This window comes from Cynocephalus volans, chromosome 13 (assembly GCF_027409185.1).
Source record: "Cynocephalus volans isolate mCynVol1 chromosome 13, mCynVol1.pri, whole genome shotgun sequence".
NCBI lineage: Eukaryota > Metazoa > Chordata > Mammalia > Dermoptera > Cynocephalidae > Cynocephalus > Cynocephalus volans.
This window is the reverse complement of record NC_084472.1, coordinates 110331323-110357091: the sequence shown is the minus strand read 5'-3', so window position 1 is coordinate 110357091 and position 25769 is coordinate 110331323. Positions and strand designations below refer to the sequence as shown.

The 25769-nt window shown below is 36.2% G+C and overlaps 1 protein-coding gene across 1 annotated transcript in view; it reads right to left on the bottom strand.

Annotated features, from left to right (window-relative positions):
• Positions 1-25769, bottom strand: part of ADAM32 (ADAM metallopeptidase domain 32) — a 208284-nt gene that overhangs the window by 111964 nt on the left and 70551 nt on the right. Inside the window, exons 5-9 of the mRNA XM_063076729.1 lie at positions 24535-24611; positions 22934-23111; positions 10782-10850; positions 4586-4657; positions 4220-4386 (exon numbers count right to left, since the gene is read on the bottom strand). Coding sequence (XP_062932799.1) covers positions 4220-4386; positions 4586-4657; positions 10782-10850; positions 22934-23111; positions 24535-24611 — 563 coding nt within the window. The remainder of the gene's footprint in view (positions 1-4219; positions 4387-4585; positions 4658-10781; positions 10851-22933; positions 23112-24534; positions 24612-25769) is intronic.

Sequence of the window (25769 nt, the reverse complement as noted above, 5' to 3'; positions counted from 1 at the left end):
TATGATCAAGTGGGATTCATCCCAGGGATGCAAGGTTGGTTCAACACATGCAAATCAATAAATGGGATATACCACATCAATAAAATCAAAGACAAAAACCATATGATCATCTCTATGGATGCTGTGTAAAAGCATTTGATAAAATTCAACATTTGTTCATGATAAAGACTCTCTACAAGTTAGGTATAGGTGAAAAATATCTCAACAAAATTAAAGCCATATATGATAAGCCCACTGCCAATATCATCCTGAATGGGGAAAAGCGGAAAGCTTTTCCTTTAATAACAGGAACTACACAAGGATGCCCACTCTCACCACTCCTATTCAACATAGTGTTGGAAGTACTAGCCAGAGCAATCAGAGAAGAGAAGGAAATAAAGGGCATCCAGATTGGAAAAGATGAAGTCAAACTGTCCCTGTTTGTAGATGACATGATCCTATAGATTGATCTGCCTAAAGCCTCTACAAAAAATTCTTGGAGTTGATAAATGATTTCAGCAAAGTTGCAGGATACAAAATCAACACACAAAAATCAGTAGCATTTCTATTCTCCAACAGTGAACATGCAGAAAGAGAAATCAAGAAAGCCTGCCCATTTACAATAGCCACCCAAAAAATAAAATACTTAGGAATAAAGTTAACCAAGGATCTGAAAAATCTCTATAATGAGAACTACAAACCACTGTTGAGAGAAAATTAAAGAGGACACAAGAAGATGGATAGATATCCCATGCTCTTGGATCGGAAGAATTACTATTGTAAAAATATCCATATTACCCAAAATTACCTACGGATTCAATGCAATCCCCATCAAAATTCCAATGAAATTTTTCTCAGAAATGGAAAAAACTATCCAGACATTTATATGGAATAACAAGAGACCATGAATAGCCAAAGCAGTCCTGAGCCAAAAAAGTAAAGCTGGAGGCATAAAACTACCTGATGTTAAACTATACTACAAAGCTATAATAACCAAAACAGCACAGTAGTGGCATAAAAACAGACACACAGATCAATGGAATAGAATAGAAACCCCAGAAATCCACCCATACACCTACAGCCATCTGGTCTTTGGCAAAGGCACCAAGTCCACACACCGGGGAAGAGACTGCCTCTTCAGCAAAGGGTGCTGGGAAAACTGGATATTGATACATAGGAGAATGAAACTAGACCCATACCTCTGACCATATACCAAAATCAACTCAAAATGGATTAAAGAATTAAGTATACATCCAGAAACAATAAAACTCCTTAAAGAAAACATAGGGGAAACACTCCAGGAAGTAAGACTGGGTACAGACTTCATGACTATGACCCCACAAACACAGGCAACCAAAGGAAAAATAAACAAATGAGATTATATCAAACTAAAAAGCTTCTACACAGCAAAAGAGACAATCTCAGAGTGAAAAGACAACCAACAGAGTAGGAGAAAACATTTGCAAAATATACATCTGACAAAGGATTAAAATCCAGAATATACAAGGAGCTCAAACAACTTTACAGAAAAAAACAAATAACACAATTAAAAAATGGTCAAAGGAGCTGAATAGGCTTTTCTCAAAGGAAGATGTATGAATGGCCAACAGACACATGAAAAAGTGCTCAACATGAATCAGCATCAGGAAAATGCAAATCAAAACCACACTGAGATATTATCTCACCCCAGTTAGACTAGGTATTACCAGAAAGACAGAGAATAACAAATGCTGGCAAGGATGCAAAGAAAAGGGAACCCTCCTACACTGTTGGTGGGATGGTAAATTAGTGCAGCCATTATGGAAAACAGTATGGAGGTTGCTTAAAAAACTACAGATAGAACTACCATATGACCAAGCAATCCCACTGCTGGGTATATACCCAAAGGAATGGAAATCATCATGTTGAAGGAATACCTATACTCCCATGTTTATTACAGTTCTGTTCACCACAGTGGCCAAGAGTTAGAACCAACCTACATACTCATCGACAGATAACTGGATAAGGAAAATGTGGTATATACTCAATGGAATACTACTGTGCCATAAAATAGAATGAAATTCTGCCATTAGCAGCAACATAGATGAACTTAGAGAAAATTATGTTAAGAGAAATAAGCCAGGCACAGAAAGGGAAATACCACATGTCCTCCCTCATAACTGGGAGCTAAAAAATAAACAAATAAATTAAAAAACAAAGAAAGAAAGATACAGCAATCACAATAATTTGTTGAACTCTCAAAAGGATATAACAGAACTGAGGTATGGAAAAAGGGCAGGAGGAAGTGGGGTTGGTGAGAAATTGGTATAGGGCTATAAAACATAGATTACATCATGTAATAATGAATATAATAATTATCTTGATTTAAGCAAATTGCACACAGTATTGGTAGTCAATGCTGTATCCCACAGATATGCACAATCAACTATGCTCCAATATAAAAATTTTTTAAAAGAAAAAAAATTACTTGACATTTAACATCTTTTTTTTTTTCCTTGCTGAGGTCCCCATGCATGAGCTCCTCAGATTAATTATCTTGAATTAAACATTCCATATTATATTCAAAAATCATAACATCACTTTGTACCCCATAAATATTAATAGCTATAATTAATCAATATATACCGAAAAAAATAGGGACATTGAAGGGGGTGGAAAAAGGAAATATATGGAAACTTTGCACTTCTTGCTTATTTTTTCTATAAAATTAAAACTGCTTTAGAAAATAAAGTCTATTAACTTAAAAATGAATTTAGCACTTACGAAAATCTATTGTACTTCTATATATCTTTAAAAATATGGTTGAAACATGAAAAAACATATTAGATTTGCACAAAAAATAGCAAACACCTAAATATAAACACAAAATTATTTGTAAGACCTCTGCAGAAAACTAAACATTTTCTGAGACTTAAAGAAGGCCTATAAAAATAGAGAGATGTACCATAATCATTGACTGGAATATTCAACATTTTAAATAAATACAATTGAGTTGGAAGACTCAACATTGTAAATATGTTTGTTCTCCCCACACTAATTTTACTATGTAAAATCACCAACAGGTTTTTTACAGAACTTGACAGATGTGTGATAAAAGTACTAGTTAAATTCTTGGCAAAAGTGGCTATCCATGTGGCAGAAAATAAAATTGTACCTCTCTTCTATACTGCATAAAAATTAGTAGAAGATATATTGAACATTTAATTATAACAAGTAATATTAATCCTCAAAAACATCTAGCACACTAAAATCTAGGGCTGGAAGAGATCTTCACCATACAGGAAACCCAAAAGTGAAAAAGAAAAGATTAACAAATGTATCCATATGATACGTAAAAGTTTTCATTTAGAAAAAAAAGTTTATACACAAATTATAGATATGGAAAAAGTATGTCATGCAGTTAAACAAAAGGTTAATATCTAAATATTCAAAAAGTCCTTACAAATCATAAGGAAATAGTCAAATGACATGAAAAGACAATTACAGAAGGGCAGATCCAAACAATCAACGAGCATATGAAAAGATGGTGAAATCCACAAGAAAAAAAGCAAATTAAGATTACAATTACATTCATTTATGTCCATCAGACTGGGGAAAAACGAAAAAGAGCAGTAACATTTATTGCTGATAGATATGTGAGGGAAAAATTATTTTTACACATACAAAATGAAATAGACATAATAACTTTAAAATACATATATGTACAAATGTATCAAAAGATATTTGCTGATTATTGCTAATAAATTTAATATAAACAGAATTATATATATAGCTACGAAATCATTAGAAAACTAATATTTTAAAATAATGTAGAAAATTCATTATGATGAAATATTTGTAACCTACTTTACCAAGCCAATGACCTAACAAAAGCTCATAATAAAAATCTAAATTCCACAAGATAAATCTCTTCTCCTTATCTAGTGGTTAAGAGTATTGGCTCTGGAGTTAAAAACTGTAGGTTCAAATACTGGACATATCCCTAGAACTAAGAGTACTGAAATGGCTTAATCTTTTGAAATCTCAATGTCTTCATTTGTAAAAGGTCGATGAACATAGAAATAATTGTTAGTAATTTTTTTTATTGTCTCACAACCAGAAAGCATGAGGCCTGAATAAAGCACAGAATGAATGATCTAAGTGTGAATCATTAGAAATGAATAACAATTCCCTAAATTAAGCTATGTCATTATCACAGATCTTTGTTTTCTTTCTATTAATACTGAAACATTGTTCTTACATGAATAGATATGCAATATCATGAGGCCTTAGAGTAAGATAAGAGTGTTTCCATTCTAAAAATCTACGCAATAATTCATCTGCCTCACCAACTGTAGAAATCTTATTTTTATCTGACCACAACTCCAATGATGACAGCACGATAGTAACTTTAAGTTGGGTAAACATCTAAAAACAGAAGAGATAAATACATGTACTGTTAATCTTTACGTTATTTTACAACAACCCAGAAATTAATTCAATGTTTTCACAAATCCACACTCATCTTGTATGTACGACTTAATTATTCACAAACACTACATCAAGTTAGTGCAAATTATAACTCCAAAACAAGAAATTTTTCTGATATATAAAGGAAAACACTTACCGAATTTATGAGGCCAAAAATTTCGATGATTTTATTTGTTACTATCATGCTATCAGAGCCCAGGTAATCATACTGAAAAACAGAATTAATTTTATATTTAAATACAAGTTGTTATATAATATTTTTGAGATTTATCTTCCATCTAATGTCAGAGGTCTGAGGCTGCTTTGGAGTTCAACAGTTCAAAATAAGATATTAACAAATAAAAAACAAATATAAACTGGATAACTCATACATTGCTGACGGGAATGTAAAATGGTACAGCCGTTCTGGAAAACAGTTTGGCAACTTCTTTCAAAACAAATAATGGACTTGCTATATGACCCAGCAATTGCACACCTGGGCATTTATCCCAAAGAAATGAAAACTGATGGTCACACAAAAACCTGTACATTAATGTCCATAAAAGCTTTATTTATAAATAACCACAATGCAGGTGGCCAGATCTCCAGGGAGGCTGCCCCTTGCCCCCTGTGGAGCTCTCAGTGAAAAATATTCCCTGACCTGAATCCTTGATGTCTTGATGGTCAAAAGATAAAGGAGGCTTATACGAAAGGGTTAGAGGCTTTGAATATTTGTGTAGACAAGAGAGAGAGGAGAGAATGTGGCAGAAGACATATTTTAAGAGACAATGATCAAGAACTTCTAAAATTGATGAAGATATCAACTCACAAACTCAAGTTCAAGAAACACCAAGCAAGTCACATAACAAAGCAAAATAAAAACAAAAATCCCAGATCTAAGCACATCATAATCAAACTGCTGAAAACCAATGATAGAGCAGATCTTTCTTATAAGCAAAAGGAGAATAAAACACACATTAATTACTGTGGAATAACAGTATAAATTATGGCTGACTTCTCACCAGAAAAAAAAGGGGGTGGGGGGCGAGTCTTGAAGAAAATGGAATGACATCCATAAAGTTGGAAGAAGAATAAAAAAAAAACAGTCAATGTAGAATTCTATATCCTGGAGAAATAGCCTTCAAAAATAAAGGCAAAATAAGGACATGTTTGGTCATACCAAAAAGTGAAAGAATTTTTTGCCAGCAGACTGGGACTGCCAAAAATACTAAACAAGCATATTAACAATAAATGTGGGGATTACAGCATATAAAGGAGTAGATTATAGAACCACAAGAGCACAAAAGAGGGAAATGGAATTATACTGCTATAAGTTTCTTATTCTGCAAATTAGTATATTATTATTTGAAGGTAGACTGTAATAAATTCAGCATTCATATTTTAATCTCTAGAGCCACCACTAAGAAAAAACACACAAATACCATAAAGTTAATACATCTTGCCCAGCAGGATTAATTGGTGTGAACAACCAATCAATAGAAAACAGGACAACAATGTATAAAACAATGGTTTTCAGACATTGGACAACAGACAGCGCGGGATGGTGATCCCTGCGAGAAAGGAAAGAAATAATATGAGCCCTAGAGATGCCCCAACGTATTGCCGATATACAATTTCCAGGTTATGGCACAGAGTATGGGAACCCAAATAGAACCCAGAGAGTTTGGAGAAGCAAAGGCAACTAGAATTTGTGGGACAGAAAACTGGCATAGAAGAAACTACACAGAAATCAATAGAACTAATGGATCTCTGGCAATCTACAGAAGGGTCCCCTAGAATCTTTGGTTTGATACTCATCTACAGATGCAAAGTGTGTAACTCCACAATTCTAGAGAAAGCCAGACTGGAAATCAGTACACTGAACAATTCCAGGAGCTCACACAGGGCTGGGAATAGTTTATATTTATACTAGGCATAGTGGAGAGATGGTTTGATACATGGGGCATTGACTAGAGTCCTTGGAGTGGGGTTGAATTAGCCATAGACTAAAGGCTTCTCTGAACCCATCCTAAGAAAGCCTAATAGCAAGTTTTTAAAGAATCAAACTGATCATAAGTAACTCCATTATGTACCAAAAGTAAGTACAACACTCTTTAAAAGAACACAGTAAGATCCAGTACCTAGCAATTAAAATATTCAATATCAAATAAAAATTATTAGGGATGCAAATAAAAGCATGAAAATTGTCCATAACAAAGAGAAAAACCAATCAGTTGAAAGAGACCTAAAAATGCAGAGTCATCAGGAATAATTCTGATGATTGAATTGTAAGAGAGGGGGAAAGAAAGGAACAAAAGATATTTAAAACATCTAAACAAAAAGCAATAAAATGACAGGACTAAAGCAATATCTGTCAATAAAAACCTTAAATCTATATGGATTAAACTCCCCATTCGAAAGACACAGATTGACTGATTGGATTAAAAAGCTAGACCCAACTATATGCTGTCTTCAGGAAACTCATCTTCCCAGTAAAGATATACACAGACTAAAAGTGAAGGGATGGAAAAGGAAATACCACACAAATGGAAACCAAAACCAAGCAGGAATAGCTATTCCTATATCAGATAAAATATATTTTAAACCAAAAACCATAGAAAGAGACAAAGGCCACTATATCAGGATAAAGGGATCTATCCATCTAGAAGACATAACAACCATAAATATATATGCACCCAACACTGGAGCACCCAGATATATAAAGCAAACACTCTTAGACCTAGAGAAAGGGATAGACCCTAACAAGATAATAGCAGGTGACCTGTGTCAGCATTGGACAGGTTATCTATGCAACAAGTCAATATAGAAACACAGGATTTAAACTATATCTTAGACCAATTAGACCTGGCAGATATTTACAGAACATTTCATCCAACAACTACAGAATATACATTCTCATCAGCACATGGAACATTCTTCAGGATAGACCACATGTTAGGTCACAAATCAAGTCTCAGCAAATTTGAATTATCAGACAAGGATGTTAAAATGGGTATTATAAATGTACTTGATATGTTCAAGAAGGTACAACAAGACAGGAATATGGTTAGGTGAGAAATGAACGATAGACAAAAAGACTCAAATGCAATATGTAATGATGAGAATTCAATATCCAAAATGAAAAAAATAAAATAAGAAGACCCCTACTCGATGAGGTTAACAGCTGATTAGACACTGTAGAAGAAAAGATCATTGAACTTGAAGTTGTAGCAGTATAACCTACTCAAATTGGAACACAAAGAGAAAAAATTACTGAAACAAGATTAATAAAACATCAATAATTTGTGGGACAATAGCAAGTTGTCTATCATACATATAATTGGAGTTCCATAAAAGGAAAGAGTAGACAGAAAAATTATTTTAAGAAATAATGACTGAAAAGTTCTCAAGTCTTTTTTTTATTTATTTTTTATTTATTTATTTTTTTATGTTGTTTTTTTGTGACCGGCACTCAGCCAGTGAGTGCACCGGTCATTCCTATATAGGATCCGAACCCGCGGCGGGAGGGTCGCCGCGCTCCTAGCGCAGCACCCTACCGAGTGCGCCACGGGCTCGGCCCTCTCAAGTCTGATAGTAACTATAAATCCTCAGACCTAAGAAACTCCATGAACCCTAAGTATAATAAACATAAATGCAATTATACCTCGGTACATAATAATCAAATTGCTGAAACTCAGTAATAAAAAGAAATGCTTAAAAGTAGCCAGAGAAAAAAAGCCAGATAGTTACAGAGGAACAAATCTAAGTGCTATAGACTGAATGTTTGCATTCCCCCAAAATTCACTAACTGAAATCCTAACCCCAGTGTGATGGTATTAGGAGGTGAGACTTTGGGACTGTGCTTAGGTCATGAGGATGGAGCCCTCATGAATTGAATTGGTGCCCTTATAAAAGGGCCTCTGGAAGGCTCTCCTGAAATCTTTTCCACTATGTGAGGTTAAAAAGAGAAGTCTGCATCCTGGAATCTGACCATGTTGGCACTCTGATATTAGACTTCCAGTCTCCGGACCTGTGAGAAATAGACTTCTGTTGTTTATAAACCTAATTCACTCTCATCAATAACTATAAAAATTTTCCCTTTATTTCATTCTAAATACCACTGCTTTATAAGTTTCCACATTCCTCCTTCTCCAACTTTCCCACCAGCAATCCATCCCTACATTATTACCAGTATGATGATTCTAAAATGAAAACATGAATATGTCACTCCCCTGCTTAAAAAAACTTCAATGACTCTCCATTGCCTTTAGGATAAAATCTAAATATCCTCTAAATTTTTTAATGCATCAATTTTCACATCCCTCTTTTAACCCTATAGATTAATTATACTAAAGTTCTTGCCATTTCCTGAAAAGAACCTTCTCTCACACTTACGTGTTCTTACAAAGAAAGATTTCACACAAAGTCTTCCCTGGACCCACCCTCCACCCAGTACGCACATCGTGCATTTATTATGTGACCAACTGTATTTATTACATGTTTCTATTGTATGTATTTCTGATGCTTTGATATCTTGGGGCCTTGCTGACCCTGGAAAGACTGCCCCTCTCAGGGCTAGCCAATTCCTAGAGATAGTAAATGACTTGCCTTTGAGTGTACCTTTAATATGCAAGCTAATCAATTCAGAGCCTACATCCCAATCACCTCCTCTCCCAGGATCTCATACCCAGGGCCACTATTCCCCAGAGCAAATCAACCAGGGGCCAGATCCCAGAAAACTAAGGAGAGTCCCCACACCCCAGAGCCCACTAAAATTATTCACACTAGCTAATCCTAAACCTGCTTACCCTGCCTTGCCTATTCCTTCTCATGGAAACCACAATAAAGGCTCTTGACCACATTTCCCCCTTGCTCCCTTTCTCTCCTGACTTATCTCAGTGCTTCCTCATATGGCCCCTGCATAATGTAGAGTGCCCTCTCCCACTAAGAATTGTGCATAACAAACTGTCTTTTCAATAGCAATCATCTCCTGATCAGTTGATCTCACCATACCTGAATTTAATAAAACCTACATTTTAAAACACCCGCTTTCATGTTCATATAGTATCTCAAGTTATAGTTGTGTGTTTCCATGTAGCTCTCCATTTCTGAATGGGTTTGTACCATATGCCTCCCTCAATCGTGGCACTGAATTCGCTAGGCTACAATCATGGATTTACAATTTATGAAGACAATTATAAAGAAAATGTCACTTTTATTCTCATTTATATCCCTAATATATAGTAACAGGATTTCATAACTGCCTCAATGTTTTATTAAAGAATATGTAAACATTTATAAGAACATAGAAAAGTTTAATTAGCATTATATAGCTAGCAAACCTGGCAATTTGGACAAGAAGCCTTTATAACAACTCTCAAAACTTTATAAAAAAATCATAAAACAAAATAATTTTTATAACCCAAAATACTATCTAGAAAATTAGTCATATTTCCTAGAAATACTTCAACTTTCTCTTCAATATCTCAGTATTTTGGTTTTCTCTTAAATGTTCTCTTTTCTCTGCACTCTAATAAATATTTTTATATCCTTCTCCAAATCCTTTCTGTCTCTGATCTCAACTCTGACTTCCTGACAAGCTCTACAACCCTAAGAATAGAATTGGTAATGAGTACTATTCATATTCTCTGCGTGTTTCATAGGTGTGACAATCAAATGCTTATCATCAGAATAAAACCTGGAAAATATATTCTTATCCTATTTTCTGAAATATTTCAAACATTAGGGGAAATAAAGCCAAATCTGGTTGATTGCAAAATAAATTATCAACCCAATTTCCTGAAGTTCAGGGGAATTATTTATGGGAGTCAGGGATGGAGAGGTGTCTTTATATTAGGTCAACAATGAACTGGAATAGGCACACCATCTAAAACTGCTACAAAAATCTTGACACATTATGTGAGCAGTTCAAATAGACAGTTACACTCTCATCACTGTGGCCAAATAAATATTTTAAAGGGTAAAATATACCTTAGACTACATACTGCTCATCAAGACTTCCTTAAATAGGACTCAAAAGTTTAATGAATTTCACTTTAAATATTACCATGAAAACATAGTGTGAATTGAGAGCGGCCCTAAAAACGTGAAGCACCAGCAAAACAGGAAAAAGTAATATGGTTCTGCAGAACTGTTACATAAAGATTTTGAAAAATATTTCTGATAAAACTAGTGTAAGTTTGAATATTTGGTTCTTCAGTTTGCACGCTTTTCCACTATTCTCTCTCTGACATGTGAATGAGAAGATTGGAATTTTTTAGTCGCTCTCTGGCCAGGGATAATCATATATTTGCACCAAATATTAAAAAGCAAAGAAAAAGCAAAACACATACCAAAGCTTTGTCCACCACAATATGCGTTTCTAGATAAAGAGGAAATAAATCCGGAACAGCCGGTTCTGACTAGAAAAAAGAAAAACAGCAGATATAACTTGAAATTTTTCATAATTTGTTTATTCTGACCTTTTTATTAAAGCTAGGAAATGCTAGGGCATTTGCTTTTTACAGCTGATTAATATCAATGCATAGTGCTTTAAGTTTTATGGCACTGGACTCAAGTAATAACAGCACTGCTTATGAAGTTATAATGTATATCTCAATAGGTCTACAACTTCCAGCCTGTGAACTAAGAGCAAGATACCTAGAAGTTCTAACCATTTATTTTACCTGCATATCAAAAATAAACTTCTTCAAAAATTATGAGATGTCAAAAACTATTTTTAAAAGGTTACTTTTTTTTACTACTTCCTGTATCTATGTCCTTTGCAATATGACTTTTCAGTGACTCCCGTCAAGAGGTGAGTCTATTTTCCCTCACTCTCAATCTGAGTTGAGCCTTGTAACTTAATTGAGCCAATAAATGCAGTGGAAGTGCTGTGATGCTGAATCTGAGTCTGAGTCACCTTTCATATTGACAGTCTTGCTCTTGGAACCCCTGCTTGTACACATCTGCCAGATGATAAGAAACAAGTGGCCGATTCCCTCCCATTGCCCCAGGGGGAAAAATGGGGCAGTACTTTGGAAAAAAATAAGCTGCTGAACTTCTCTAAGAGAGTATTGTGGTGTTTGAACTTACCCACTTACAATTCCATCCCCCACACTAAGCTCGGTGGCATGCGTCCTGTGGTCCTGATGTGGCTTGCTGGTGCCAGAGGACAAAATACCAAACTTGTTCTCAAAGAACTGTGGTTATGTGTTTTGAGCTACCCAGTGCCTCCCTAAAGGATTTGCTCAAGGGATTTTTTGTTTGTTTGTTTCTTCCACCTCCAAACTTTCATAGGGCTGCAGTGAACTCCTAGGAAATGTTTGTGAAAAGCATTTAAAGGCAAATACACTAGCTGCAGCCACTGGAGAACAAAGGATAACAGATGGCACAAGCAGCAGGCATGCTGAAAAGCCTACAAAGAAAGAGGCTGGAAAAGGCTATGGGTGGATAAACAAAGGCTTTGAAAATCTCTAGCATATACTGGGAAATTTAGAAGGCCATACACATATCCAGGGCTGGACACATGCTCAGAAAAGACTTGAGAAGACTCTAAGCTTTCTCCCCTGGCTAAAAAGAAAAGAAAAATTAAGAAGGGAATAAAATGACACACTAGAACAAAATTAATTAAATAAAAAGCAGTAATGGAGGAATTGAAGAACAAAAAAGTACAAGACAAATTGAAAACAATTAACAAAATGTCAAAAGTAAGTCTTTCTCAATCATTAATTATTTTAAATGTAAACGTATTAAAGTCTCCAATTAAAAGACAGAGATTGTGTTTTTCTCCATAAGGATAAGTGACATAAATTTAGATTTCTGCATAAAAACTGATATGAAAATTTGCAATTACCTTATGTAAATGTACATAATACTTCTATTGCACTGTCTTATTTTGATCTGTTATTCTTATTTTCTAATATTTTAAAATAATTTTTGGAAGTTTGCATTAATAAATTGTTAAAGTAATGTACCTTTTGAAGTTTAACAGTTTTATAATAGTAAATCAGTGAATTTTGGAATAAATATTATAAAAAACCCACTAGATTAATTTTTGTTCTTGCTGTTGTTCAACCCCCATCTTTTTAGAACTGGGAATTTTGTTCTTAGGACAGATTTATCAGCACCACACTCTCCCGAGTGAGCCACGGGGCCAGCCCAGGACAGATTTAAAAGTCACTTTTTTCCCATCAGAACTTTACTCAGGCCCAAGCTTTTTATCTCTTTCTTAGCCTATTTTCTTCTTATTAACACAAAGTTAAATTTCTGTTTTTGAGCTTAAATCTCTGACATAAATAAATATTAGTTTAAAACATGTTAAATTATATAAAATTTAACTTTGTATATACATACATGTAAATTGTCATCCTATTTTTTAGCTAAATATACATAAATTCATTCAAGAAAAATACTCAAATACAAATTCTTTATATCACATGCTTTTACCCAATAAAACTTCATAATTTCAAAAATAAAATTTTTAAAAATAAAAAAGTAGATAAAAGATAGATATTGGCAGAATCAATCAAAAAACATGATTCAACTACCTACTATCTACAAGAGACTCACTTTAGGTACAAAGACACATAAAGGCTAAAAGTGAAAGAACTGAAAAACATATTCCGTGTAAATATTAACTAAAATACAAAATACAACAGGGATGGCTGTAATAATATCAGAAAAAAATAGACTTTAAATCAAAAATGTTTACAAGAGACAAAGAAAGACATTATATATTGGTAAACAGGCCAACTTACCAAGAAGATAAAGCAATTATAAACATATACACACCTAATAATAGAATCCCAAAACATATGAAGCAAAAAACTGAAAGGGGAAATAGCCAGTTCTACAATAACAGTAAGACACCTCAATACCTCATTTTCAATAATAGATAGAGCAACCAAATCATCAATAAGGAAGTAGAAAACTTTAACAGCACTATAAACCAAATAGACCTAACAGATAATTACAGAACAATCCACCCAAGAACAGCATAATACATATTCTTCTCAAGTACAACTGAAACATTCTCCAGGGTAGAACATATGATAGGCCACAATAGAGTCTTAATAAATTTGAAAATATTGAATCATACAAATTATTTTCTCTGATCACAATGAAATGAAACTAGAAACTAATAATAAAAACACTCTAAAATCTAGGAATAGAAGGGAATTCCCTCAACCTGATAAAGGAATGTACAAAATCCACAGCTAATGTACTTAATGATGAAAGACTAAATGCTTTCCCTCTTATATCAGGAACAAGACCACTTATATACAGCAATGTGCTGGAATTTCTAGCCAGAGCAATTAAGCAAGGGAAGGAAATAAAAGGCATCCAAATTAAAAGTGAAGTGAAACTATGTAACTTCAGATGACATAATCTTATATAAAGAAAATCCTAAAGAATCCACCAAGAAACTATTACAATGAATAAACAAATTCAATTAAGTTTCAGGATACAAAATTGACATAAAAAATTACTTATACTTTGACATAATAATAGAACTCCAAATGTTAATTTTTAAAAATCTATTTACAATAGCATTAAAAAAGAATAAAATACTCAAATACTGGTCCAGCAGACCCTGGCATTATCCAAGCCCCCTAAATCCAAGACTCCAGACTCATACTCACAGACCCAGACTCCAGGCCAGCCCCTGTTGATCCATGCACAAGGCCAAACTGCACATGGTTTCCAGCAAAAGCCCATGGACCCTGCCAGCCAGCCTGCCCAAAACATCTGGCTGGGCTGACTGCTGAATGTCTTTCCACAATGAAGCCAGTACGTAAAGACTGGAAGAGCTACTTCTTTCTCCAAATGGGCAGACACAAAGACAAAGCAACAGGATTACAAAGAATAAGGGAAACATGAGACCACTGAAGGAAAAAATAAAGTACCTATAAATGACACTAAAGAAATGGTAATTTACAAACTATCTGACAAATAATTCAAAATAATCATTTAAAGAAGCTCAATAAGCAACAAGAGAACACATATAGATAACTAAATGATATCAGAAAAGCAATAAATGAACAAAATGATAAATTTAGCAAAGTATAATAAAGAAGCAAACAGTGCAAAGGAACACAATGATTGGGCTACAAAAAGTCAATAGAGAGTTTCAACAGCAAACTCAAATAAGCAGAAGAATCAGTGACCTTGAAAGTAAATCATCTGAAAGTATGCAATCAGAAAAAAAAAAGAATAAAAGAATGAAGAAAGTCTGTGGGTCTTATACACAACATGAAGCAAACCAACAAACACATTTTGGAATTCCCAGAAGAAACACAGAAAGAGAAAGGAGCAGAAAGCTTATTTAAAGAAATAATGAAAGCAATTTTCCAAAATCTGGGTAGGGATATGAACATACAGATAGATCCATGATGCCCAAAGTTCTTCAGATAGACTGAACAAAAATAGGTCTTCACTGAGACATGTTATAAGCAAATTGTCAAAAGTCAAAAACAGAATTTTGAAAGCAGCAAGACAAAAGTGACTTGTGACATACAAGGAAACCCCCATAGGTCTATCAGCAGGTTTCTCATCAGAAACCTTGCAGTCCAAGAGAGAGTGAGATGATATACTCAGATACCGAAAGAAAAAAAACCTGCCAACCAAGAATACAACACCTAGCAAAACTCTCCTTCAGGAGGAGGGAGAGATAAAGACTGCCAGACAAACAAATAGCGAGGAAATACATCACTAGTTCTGCCTTACAAGAAATAATAATGGAGTTCTTCCAGTTGAAATGAAAGACTACTAACTAGCAATATAAAACAAAGGAAAATATAAAACTGAATTCACTATACAATAAAATTAAGTATATAGTCAAATTCAGAATACTATAGTATTGCAGTGGTATTGCATAAATCATTTTTTACTCCAATATAAAAGTTAAAGGACAAAAATATTAAAAATAATTATAGCTTCATTAATTTGCTAATGGATTCTCAATATAAAAATATGGAAATTGTACATCAATAAGAGAAAATGTAGGGAATGGGAAAAGTAAAACATAAGTTTTTCTATGTGATAAAAGTTAAGTTGTTAAAATAGACTGTTATGTTTAATGTAAACTTCATGATAATCACAAGGAAAAACCTGGAGTAGATACAAAAAAGATAAAGAAATCAAAGCAAACCACGACAAAAAAACATATATCAAATCACAAAGGAAGTCAGAAGCAAAAAAGAACAAAGGAAATTTTAAAAGAGAAAACAATTGACAAAATGGCAATAGCAAATTCTCACCTGTCAATAATTGCTGCACATATAAATGGATTAAATTATCCACTAAAAAGACACAGTGTATGAATAGATTTTTTTTAAAAAATACAGACCTAACTGTATTCTGTTTAAAAGAGACTCAGTTAGCTTTAAGGACACACATGGGCTAAAAGTAAAGGAAAGAAAAAATTTTTTTATTCAAATGGTAGGCAAAAGAGAGTAGCAGTGGCAAAACTTAGACAAAATTCGCTTTTAGTCAAACCAGTTACAAGAGACAAAGAAGGTCAAAATGTAATGATAAAGTAGTCAATTCATTAGAAAATATAACAATTGTAATTATATATGGACCCAAAATTGGAGCATCTAAATATAAAGCAAATATTAACAGAATTAAAGGGAGAAATAGCAATATAATTAATTGTAGGAAACTTCGGTATCCCACAGTCAACAATAAATGCATCACCCAGACAGAAACTCATTAGGAAAGAGCAAACTTAAACAACACTAGATACCTAATGTATGTAAAAGATATATATGAGGGTACTTCAAAAGTCTGTGGAAAAATAGAATTAAAAGATAATATGAATCTTCCCATGAACTTTTTGAAGTACCCTTGTATAGAATATTCCACCCAACAGTAGCATAATGCGCATTCTTCTCAACTGCATGTAGAATAGTCTTCAGGATAGATCATGTGAAAGCCCAAAACAAGTCTTAACAAATTTAATAAGATTTAAATAATACCAAGTATGTTTTCAAACCATAATGATATGAGAAGTCATTATCTGGAGAAAAACTGAAAAACTGACAATATATAGAAATTAAATAATGCACTCCTGAACAACCATTGGAACAAAGATAAAATCAAAAAGGAAATTTTAAAAAATCTTGAGAAAAATATAAATGAAAATACAGCATACCAAAATTTATGGGATGCAGCAAAAACAGTTCTAAGTAGTTTATAGAGATAAACACCTACATTAAGAAGAAACCTCAAACAACCGAACTTCATACCTGAGATAACGAGAAAGAAAAACAAATTAAGTGTGAAGTTAGCAGAAAGAAAAAAATAGCAAAGATCAGAGCAGAAATAAATGAAATAGAGACTAGAAAAACTGAAAATACCAACAAAAAGTGTTGTCATTTATGTCCATCACTTCCTTATCTCATACATTTTCATTTCAAACCCATATACTTTCATTTTTCCTATATCTTTTTATAAGTGAAATAATACAGAATACATTCTTTCATACCTGGCTTCTGGCGCTTATGATTATGTTTTCAATATTCATTCATGTTGTGTGTAGATGTAATTCATTTTATTTTTTGTTACTAGATAGTAGAACATTGAGTATAATGCAATTCATTAATTAATTTTACACATCAATGGGGCAGCAGAGATGCTGGTGAATGCAGAAACTGAGAACAGCCACACAGAGAACTAAAGAAAATTTCTGGCCTCCACCATCCTATCACACGGATGGGAGCAACAAGGGCCCAGGAGTAAATTTTGCCTGCAGGAGAGAGGTGAGCAAGCATAGCACCATAAGCTCAGTGGCCCAAACCACAGGATGATTGCACCACCCTTGTGGGTTGTGTGCCTGGCATGGGGAATTGCTGGGAGCCCATATGACTGCAATGATCTGGGAAGGGAGTACACACTGAGCCACCCCTTCCCCCAGGACCCAGCCTGCTGCAGAGGTAATCACTTTGGGATCAAATCCAACACCTGAGTGCATTTTGCTTTGGGCCCAATAGCCCAGGAGTTCCACAGCCCTGAGACTCTATCATCACACCGTATTGCCTACACCAGAATTCAAGCAGTGTCCTGCACCCCAGGAACAGACAAGGGGGTCACAGTGCAGCAAGGGGGCCACCCTCAGGACAGAGGGGGTCAGTGCACGCATTTCACAATCAGAAATGCAACTAATTAGGGCCTTTGGTCACTGCCAGTGGCCCTGCCCTCTTTGGTGAAGCACCGTTGCAATTCTTACAGCCATGCTGAGTTGCTACTTGGCTCAAGCAAACTCATGCACCCCAATGGGGAATCTGTGGAAGGCCTGCATGCCTCTCTCAGGAGCGCAGACTCCCACCTACAGCACCAGGAAAGCTGCAGAGGGACCCAACATCCCTCTTGGAGGCACAGCAGCCTTCCCACAGTCCCAGCAACCTTGCATGGGGCAGCCCCCCATAGCTGAAGGGCTCCGGAGTGACCGAGTGCCTCTTTGGGGGTCACGGAGTCTTGCCCACAACAGTGGCCTCCCCCAGAGTGGCCCATTACAGTCAAGCAGCTGCAGAGAACCCTAGCATCTCTCTTGGGGGTGCAGAGTCCTGCACACAACCACAGCAACCTTACCCAGAATGGTGCACTCTGGCTAGAAGCTGCAAGAAGACCCAACATGTCTCTTGGAGCACAGGATTCCACCCACACACAACCACAGAAGCCTTGCTCAGAGTAGCCGCCCCAGCATCCCTCTTGGGAGCAAAAGGTACCATCCAAAATTGCTACCACCTTGCCCAGAGTGACCCACTCCAACACTGGTGATGCAGAGCAACCCAGTGTCCCTCTTGAGGGTGCAGGGCCCCATACACAAATACAGCAACCTCATCAAGAGTGACTCACTTCAACAGTGAAACTGCAGAGCACCTCAGCATCCCTCTTGGGGGCACAAGGCCCTACCCATGGCCCCAGCAACTTTACCAAGTTTCACCCACTTCAGCTGCAGAGCACCCCAACACCTCCTTTGGGGACACATGGGAAAGACCAAAGCCCCAGTGACTCCACAAAGTTGTCCACGCTAGCTGAGGAGATGCTAAACACCTCATTATCTCCCTGAAAGCCCAAGGTCCTAATCTCAAGTCCTGAGAAATCCCACCTGGTGTCGCCCATTTAAACTGAGGACGCCAGCTGAGATGCTCAACTGCATCTATTAAGGTCATGGAATCCTAGCCAGGGCAACAGCAAAGCCACCCAGGGTCACCCACATCAGCTTAAGAGTGACAGGGCACCGCAGCACTTCTCCCAAGAGCTCAAGAACTCCTCTCCCATGACTCTGAGTATTTGGTCCAGTATCACTCTCTTCAGCAAGGAACTTCTGGGCACCCTTGTGCCTAGGCCATGAAGGCACTCACACACAACTCCGATGTTAAATACAATTGAAGTAATCACGCAGATTACACTACTGCCTCTATCCAGAACCAAACTTAAAACACGCTACCCAACTGTCACTATGGAGCACACCTACAAGAGGGAGTACTCCAGAGCACTAGGAGAAGTAACTGCTCCACCAGATGCCCAGACATCCATGTAGGGAAATTAGAAATATGAACAAGCAAGAAAATATGACACCCCCAAAGGAACACAATAATTCTATAGTACCAGACCAAACAACAAGAAAATTATGTAATGCCTGAAAAGGAATTGCAAACAGTAATCTTAAGGAAACTCAATAATATGCAGGAAAATTCAGGTAGGCAACAAAATGAAAGGAGAAAATCAATCTAGAATCTGAAGGAAGATTTCAGCAAAGAGACAGATATTGTAAAAAAGAACTAAGCAAAACTTTTGGAAATGAAGAATTTATTCAATGAAATTAAAAATACACCAAGAATTTCTGAACACAAAGACAGGCTGTTTGAAATAACCCAGGCAAAAACCAAAAAACAAAAACAAAAATAAGGGCTGGCCCCGTGGCTCACTCGGGAGAGTGCGGCGCTGGTAGCGCCAAGGCCGTGGGTTCGGATCCTATACAGGGATGGCCGGTGCACTCACTGGCTGAGCGTGGTGCAGACCACACCGTGCCAAGGGTTGCAATCCCCTTACTGGTCCAAAAATAAATAAATAAATAAAAACAAAAAAACAAAGAAGAATAATTAAAAATAATAAATAAAGCCTATGGAAAAGTTTTAAGCATACAAACATCCCAATTGTAGATGTTCTGAAAGGGAAGGAGGGAACAAAAGACATCAAAAACCTATTTGATGGAAGTATTAAGAGAGGTTTGGATTTCCAGATCCAAAAGGCTCAAAGATCTCCAAACAGATTCATCCCAAACAGGTCCTCTCACACTGTAGTCAAAATGTGACTCTGTCAAAAGTCAAAGACAGAGAAGTCTAAAAATAAGAGAATAGCATCAAATCCCCAAAAGAGAATCCTCATCGACCTAACAACTAATTTCTCAGCAGAAACCTTATGGGCCAGGAAAGAATGAGATGATATATTCAAAGTACTAGAAAACAAAAACAAAACAAACAAAAAAACCTTCCAGCCAAGAATGCTAAAGCCAGCAAGGCTATCCTTCAGCATCTTTCCCAGACGAACAAAATCGGATTTCCGTATCGGGATGATGCTGGCCTCATAGAATGAGTGTAAGAGAACGGCCACTGCTGTGATTTTCTGGAATAGTCTAAAAGGAATTGGTATTAATTCTTCTTTAAAAGTTTGGTAGAATTCAGCAGTGAAGCCATTCAGTGGTTCGTATACTTAGCAATCACAGAGGAAATAGAGAGACTTTCCCAAGTTTTAGCAAAAGTTCCACGGATGATTTGCATTGGCCTGATGTCCAAAGGTTGCAGGCAGCCAACTATGAGGCATTTTAACAACAGAAAAAAGAAAGAATCCTAGCAGAAAAAGCAATTAATTTGCTATTTTAGCCTCGTAACACTTTGCTTAGATCATCTAGCTTCCTTATAATTTCTACAGGCTTCTTCATTCCTTTTTAAATTCAAGATACAAGTCTTAGATCTTTCATTTTTCATTTCTTAGTATCCCTCTTTCTTAAACTTTATTGAACACAAAAATCAGAGATATCTAAAATTTGTTTACTGCACTGAATATTTTTCAAAAGTATACTACTCCTCGCAGTTTGAGGGCTATATTCCTCATTTATTAAATTTACTTAATTTTGAAAAATTAAGAGTTCTTTTCAGGACTTCTGCTGTCTTCAGTCTAGTAAATAAAAGGGTTATTCTTTCATTCCTTTTTTGGCTTAGAATCTTCTTACATCTCAACCTAAAAGACTGGACATACTCTTCATTAATAAAGAACCTGCTACCTTGCAACAAAACCGCTCCCTTCCACAGCTGTCGTTCTCTAGGGCTCGGCCACCTCATTTCCTGGGTCTACTGGCACAGTGCTCTCTAGATGCATCCTGTTACCTTGCTTCCGCACGTCAAGGCAAACCCCACCACTCTAAGAAAGATCTATCCTCTGACCCTTCTCTTGATACAGGTGACTGTATCTTGAGTCTCCCTTTTCAGGAAGCCTCACTTCTGTTCGGCTTCACTAAAATTAATGCTGTTGCCACATAAGATAGAGTTTGTACTGCCTCAGTTACTACCATTATTGATACTTTGCTGCATGCATCCATCCAGGCTACTCCGATTTTTGGCACAGATTACCATAAATTACAATGACAAGCATAACTAAGCAAACCGAGGAGCTACTTGTCTTTCCGTCTGCCATTTTTTCCCTCCAACACTTGTGCAAACAAAGTGATTTCCCTAGGGAGCTGGAGTTTCCCGACTCCCTTCCTAGACCATGCCTCTTTCTAAACAATACAAATGCAATTTGGCAGATGAATGCTGCTCAACTCTTAAATCATCACTTTATTATCACATAAATATGTGAAAACCTTTAAACTGCGTGATCCCCAAAGAGAGACCTCAGACAGAATTCATTTGTAAATTTATTAAGGACGTGCTGCTCCCAGAAGAGAGCGGTTCAGGAGAAGGAGAAGCAGGATTAGAAACAGGAGGAAGCCACACACGCGTGTGCTCTCTGGGGTGTAAGTTATGCCTCAGTTGTCCTGACCTGCGGTGATGAACTGATTTCTACGTGTCCCACACCACGGAGGTACTAGTTAAGGACAACCCTAGGGAAATTTAAACCTCCAGAACTTATGGTTTTCCTGCCATCTGGACAAGGCAGTTTCAGTGGCTGAAGGGCAGTCCTCTCAAAAGAGAGTCACAAGGGCTAGATGTGAAAAGCAAAAGCAAAGACAGGGTGTCCTACCCCCCTGCCCTCACCCCAACAAAAATACATGGTAGAAAGGAAACTGAGGGACTCTGAGCAGAGCGCCAACATTGTCCACGGTGCTGGGTCATTTAAACCATTGTAAATTGTGCTCTTAAATTCTTAGAAGGTAAACAAAATGTTCATCATTTAGTTAAATATTTATTTTAAATTATACACATATATGTGATAGCATTGAATACTTTGGTGCTGCATGCACATTTCATAGGCCATTTGGCTCTTATTATTTAGGATATAGGGTTGATGGCTGTCACAAAGACAGAAAATAGCCGTGGATTAAACAAGATCGGAGTCCATTTCTCTCAGACACAAAAGTGTGAAGAGGCAGGCGGCTCCGCTCTGTGACTCTCCAGCAGCAAGGCTCATCCTGCCCGTTTACTCTACTGCCCCTATGGCATCAGCCTCGTCCTTGTGGACCGTAATGTCCCAGTATGTCCACGCACCAGCCAGCAGGAAAGAGAAAAGGCGAAGAAGACAAGATTGCTCCCTTAGAATTCAGTCCAGAGGTGACAGATTATGCCTGCTCACACGTCATCAGCCATAATTTTGTTACGTGGCCCTACCTAGGTGGAAGGAAATTGAGAAATGCAGCCTTTTGTCATATGCTCAGCCAAACCCTGAGGTTTTGGTGTTTTCTTAACTGACAGAGGACGGGAAGAACCAACACTGCCCACACTCTTGCATAAACTACGCACATTTACCCCAGTGTCACTTGGCTACAGTTTTTCTTTCACAGCTGCTTCTGTGTGGACCAAACACGCAGCTACACGGTCTGTGCAGTGCACGGTCTACACGGCCATGCCCAGCAACACTGCTTATGGCATTTTAATTACATTGATAATTTAATCCTTGCGGACTCCTTGGTCACGAATCCAACCCCTTTATAAATATTGGCTTTATCGAATAACTTCCCCAAATACAGAGACAAAAGCAGGAACTGAGTTTTTAAGTTTATATTGAATATACACTAGGTAATTTATAGAGAGTGATAAGAATGCAACAAACAACATAAGAACTAAAATAACGTGGACCGGAAAGAGTAAAATGAGAGATTGTTGGGAGAAGGAAAGGGTGACGTACACTTTCCAGGAAATTTTAGGGTTAAGAAAAACGAGAATGTTCACAAAGACAGGATATTTGTTACAGCGGTAAATAGCCTAATAATTTTATTGTCAAAAATAAATTAAATTGAAGCAATAATGCTTTGAAAGTAGTAACAAAACACACAACTCACTTTTTCACTTATATAAATGTTAAAGTCCATTGGGTGTTTTTCTATGTTACTGATATTTTTGTTAAAAATTGCAAATTCATTGTTTTCATTCCCTAATTTATAAAGAATATGCTGAAATTCAACTGCAGATTCCAGAGGCTCGATTCCATAAGAAACATTTTCAAATTGCAGTATTCCTCTGTAAAAGTAAGAATAAAATTTTAAGTGCTTTGAATCAAATCTATATTATGAAATTCTGACAAAATCCAAAAGAAAAAGATAACAAAAGTATATAACATTTTGAAGTCAGTGTTTTGATCCAAACTCTCTGTCTTAAAGATGATTCCGAAGAGACAAAATATTTCCCTAATCCACAAAACCAGCTTCCTATTTTATTTTTTATAGTTATAAAAGCAGCAGAAATTAGCTAATCAATTGCTAGGTACACAAGTACACAGCATTACAGTGATCAAGAGCGCCTGCTCGTCAAGTCAGCGACTTAATTAAAGCAATGGTAAATAGAAATCTTAATGAATTTCTCCCTGGTTTGCAATGCTTTTAAAAAACAATTACACGCTTGCATAACAAAAATTTATAAAATGAACAATTTTATGTATAAAATAAAATATAGCAGTAACTATGAAATAGCATTTATTAATTTTGTTTAGGTACATAGTCTGAATAAGAAATTAAAAGCAAAATTTTAAAAAGCAAACAATTTGTGTAACTATTCTTCCCTAAATATAGGTTCAAATCTCAGTGTTCCATGTAAGAAGCGCTGATGAATATTTGTGAAAACAAGGATCCTACCTACAAAATAAAAGAGAATTTCCTGAAAGAATGAAAACTCTCTAAGCACTAAGGAAGAAACCCAATAATTCTTGCAGAGTTCAAGATAGTGATACCAGAAAAAATATGAACAGAGATTAATAATTGCTTATGTATATAACTTCCCTTCCCACTCCGATTACGATTTCCCTTATAAAAAGCACGTCTTTTTATCTTTATTTATGTTTATACCTACAAACGCTAGGATATATGATGGGAATAATTAATGCTGCATTTGCTGGAAAGGGTAATCCCAATCTTAGCTCCTCTGCAGGAATGCTGGTCAGAACTCACTGCATCCTCATGGCCTTCAGAGCTCTGGCTTCAATAGCTCCAATCTTTCCCCTGCACAGGTTACTTAACAACTGAGGAAGGGAAAGTAATAGAATCCTATGCTTGTCTGAGACAAGAGGAATGACACCAACCACCCCAAGGATAAGCAAAGGGAGGCTGCAAGGCACCTGGGAATCTTCGACTTCCGTGGCTTTCTCCCATTGGGATAGCTCCGCTTTTGTGCCCAAGTCCCTTATAAGCTTCAATTCGTCTTCCCAGCCCCCCTCGCCCAGGGTTGCAGAGGAAGCAGCCACGCAGCACTCAGGTGAGTACATATTCTGCCCAGTCTCTGTAAGTAACCACCGTAAATACTAACAATCACTCCTTGTAAAACACCTGAAGTTGTCTGCTGCGCTCTTTGGTCTCAGGATACCTCCGCAGTTTGGGGGGCATTATACTAAAAAACCACTGCAGAAAAACATCATGATTATAGTGTTCAATAGTCAATGACAGAAAACCACCTCAGTCCAGAGCACGTGCTGAGTGTGACAAAAGAATTGGGATATCCTTCGATATATCCTTGGTAGTAGCATTGAGTCTAGGAAAGAAAAAAGTAAAGTGGTTACTTAGAAATTGACAAAACTTTCTAATGGTTTCCTATTTCTATATTCGATAGAACCTTCTGAATATTTTTCACAGGCTACATGGTTTATATAAGTATACGTAAAAATGACATTCAGAAAAAAGTCTCTCCCTATCTGTCACTTTTGCTATATTAATTACTCTTTTTAGCTTAAGACTTGGGATTAGTATTTTACACCCTGCTTCCAAATGTAATATTATATTTTAGGTAAAATTACTTCCCAGTATATAAACTTAGCTCATCAATTAAAAGACAGAGACTCTGAGTCCGGATTTCTCTTAAAATCTAATATGCTGCCAAAAAGAGACATATAAAAATATAAGGGTATTTCCAAAAGTTTGTGCAAAAAAATTGAATTAAGAGATAACGTGAATTTTCCATGAACTTTCTGAAGTTGTCTTGTGCGGTGACACAGGAGGACTGAAGAGCTGGGTGCCCCGTGCCAACACCAACACCCACCAGAGTGATGCTTCTGAAGCTGCACTACACTTCGGGAAATGCAGGCGCTAAGGCAAGAAGCATTACTGAAGATAAAGACGGATGAATCACAGTGGAAGATTTTCAATTCTCCATCAAGATATGAATATTCCAAATTTACTTTAACTTAAAAGCATAGCTTGAAAACATACAAAGCCAAAATTAAAAGAATAGTAAAAATAAAAAATCTACAGTGCTAGTAAAAAATTTCAAACATAATTTCACTCAGTAACTGATAAAGGATTCAAAATCTACAGAAGGTCTGAACAGCATGGTTAGTAAACAACCTAAGGAATATGTGTAGAACACCATAACTAAAAACTGCAGAATTCTCTTTCTAAACACACGTAGAACGCTTACAAAAACAAAACCATATTATGGGCCATAAGGCAGGACTCAACAAATTTCAAACAATTGCAATCATACAGATGCTGGTCTCTGACCAAAGTACAATCAAGTTAGAGATATAGACAGCAACAAACATTGTCAGAAAGAAAAGGAAAATTATAAAAGTTCCAAGATTCAATGACTATAAATTTTGGCATGAATAAATGTAAGGGTTTTTTTTTAACACTCTGCTTTATCATAGAAAAGGAGGAAGGAGGAGCAAGAAAGGAAAGTCATGGTCCTGTCCAA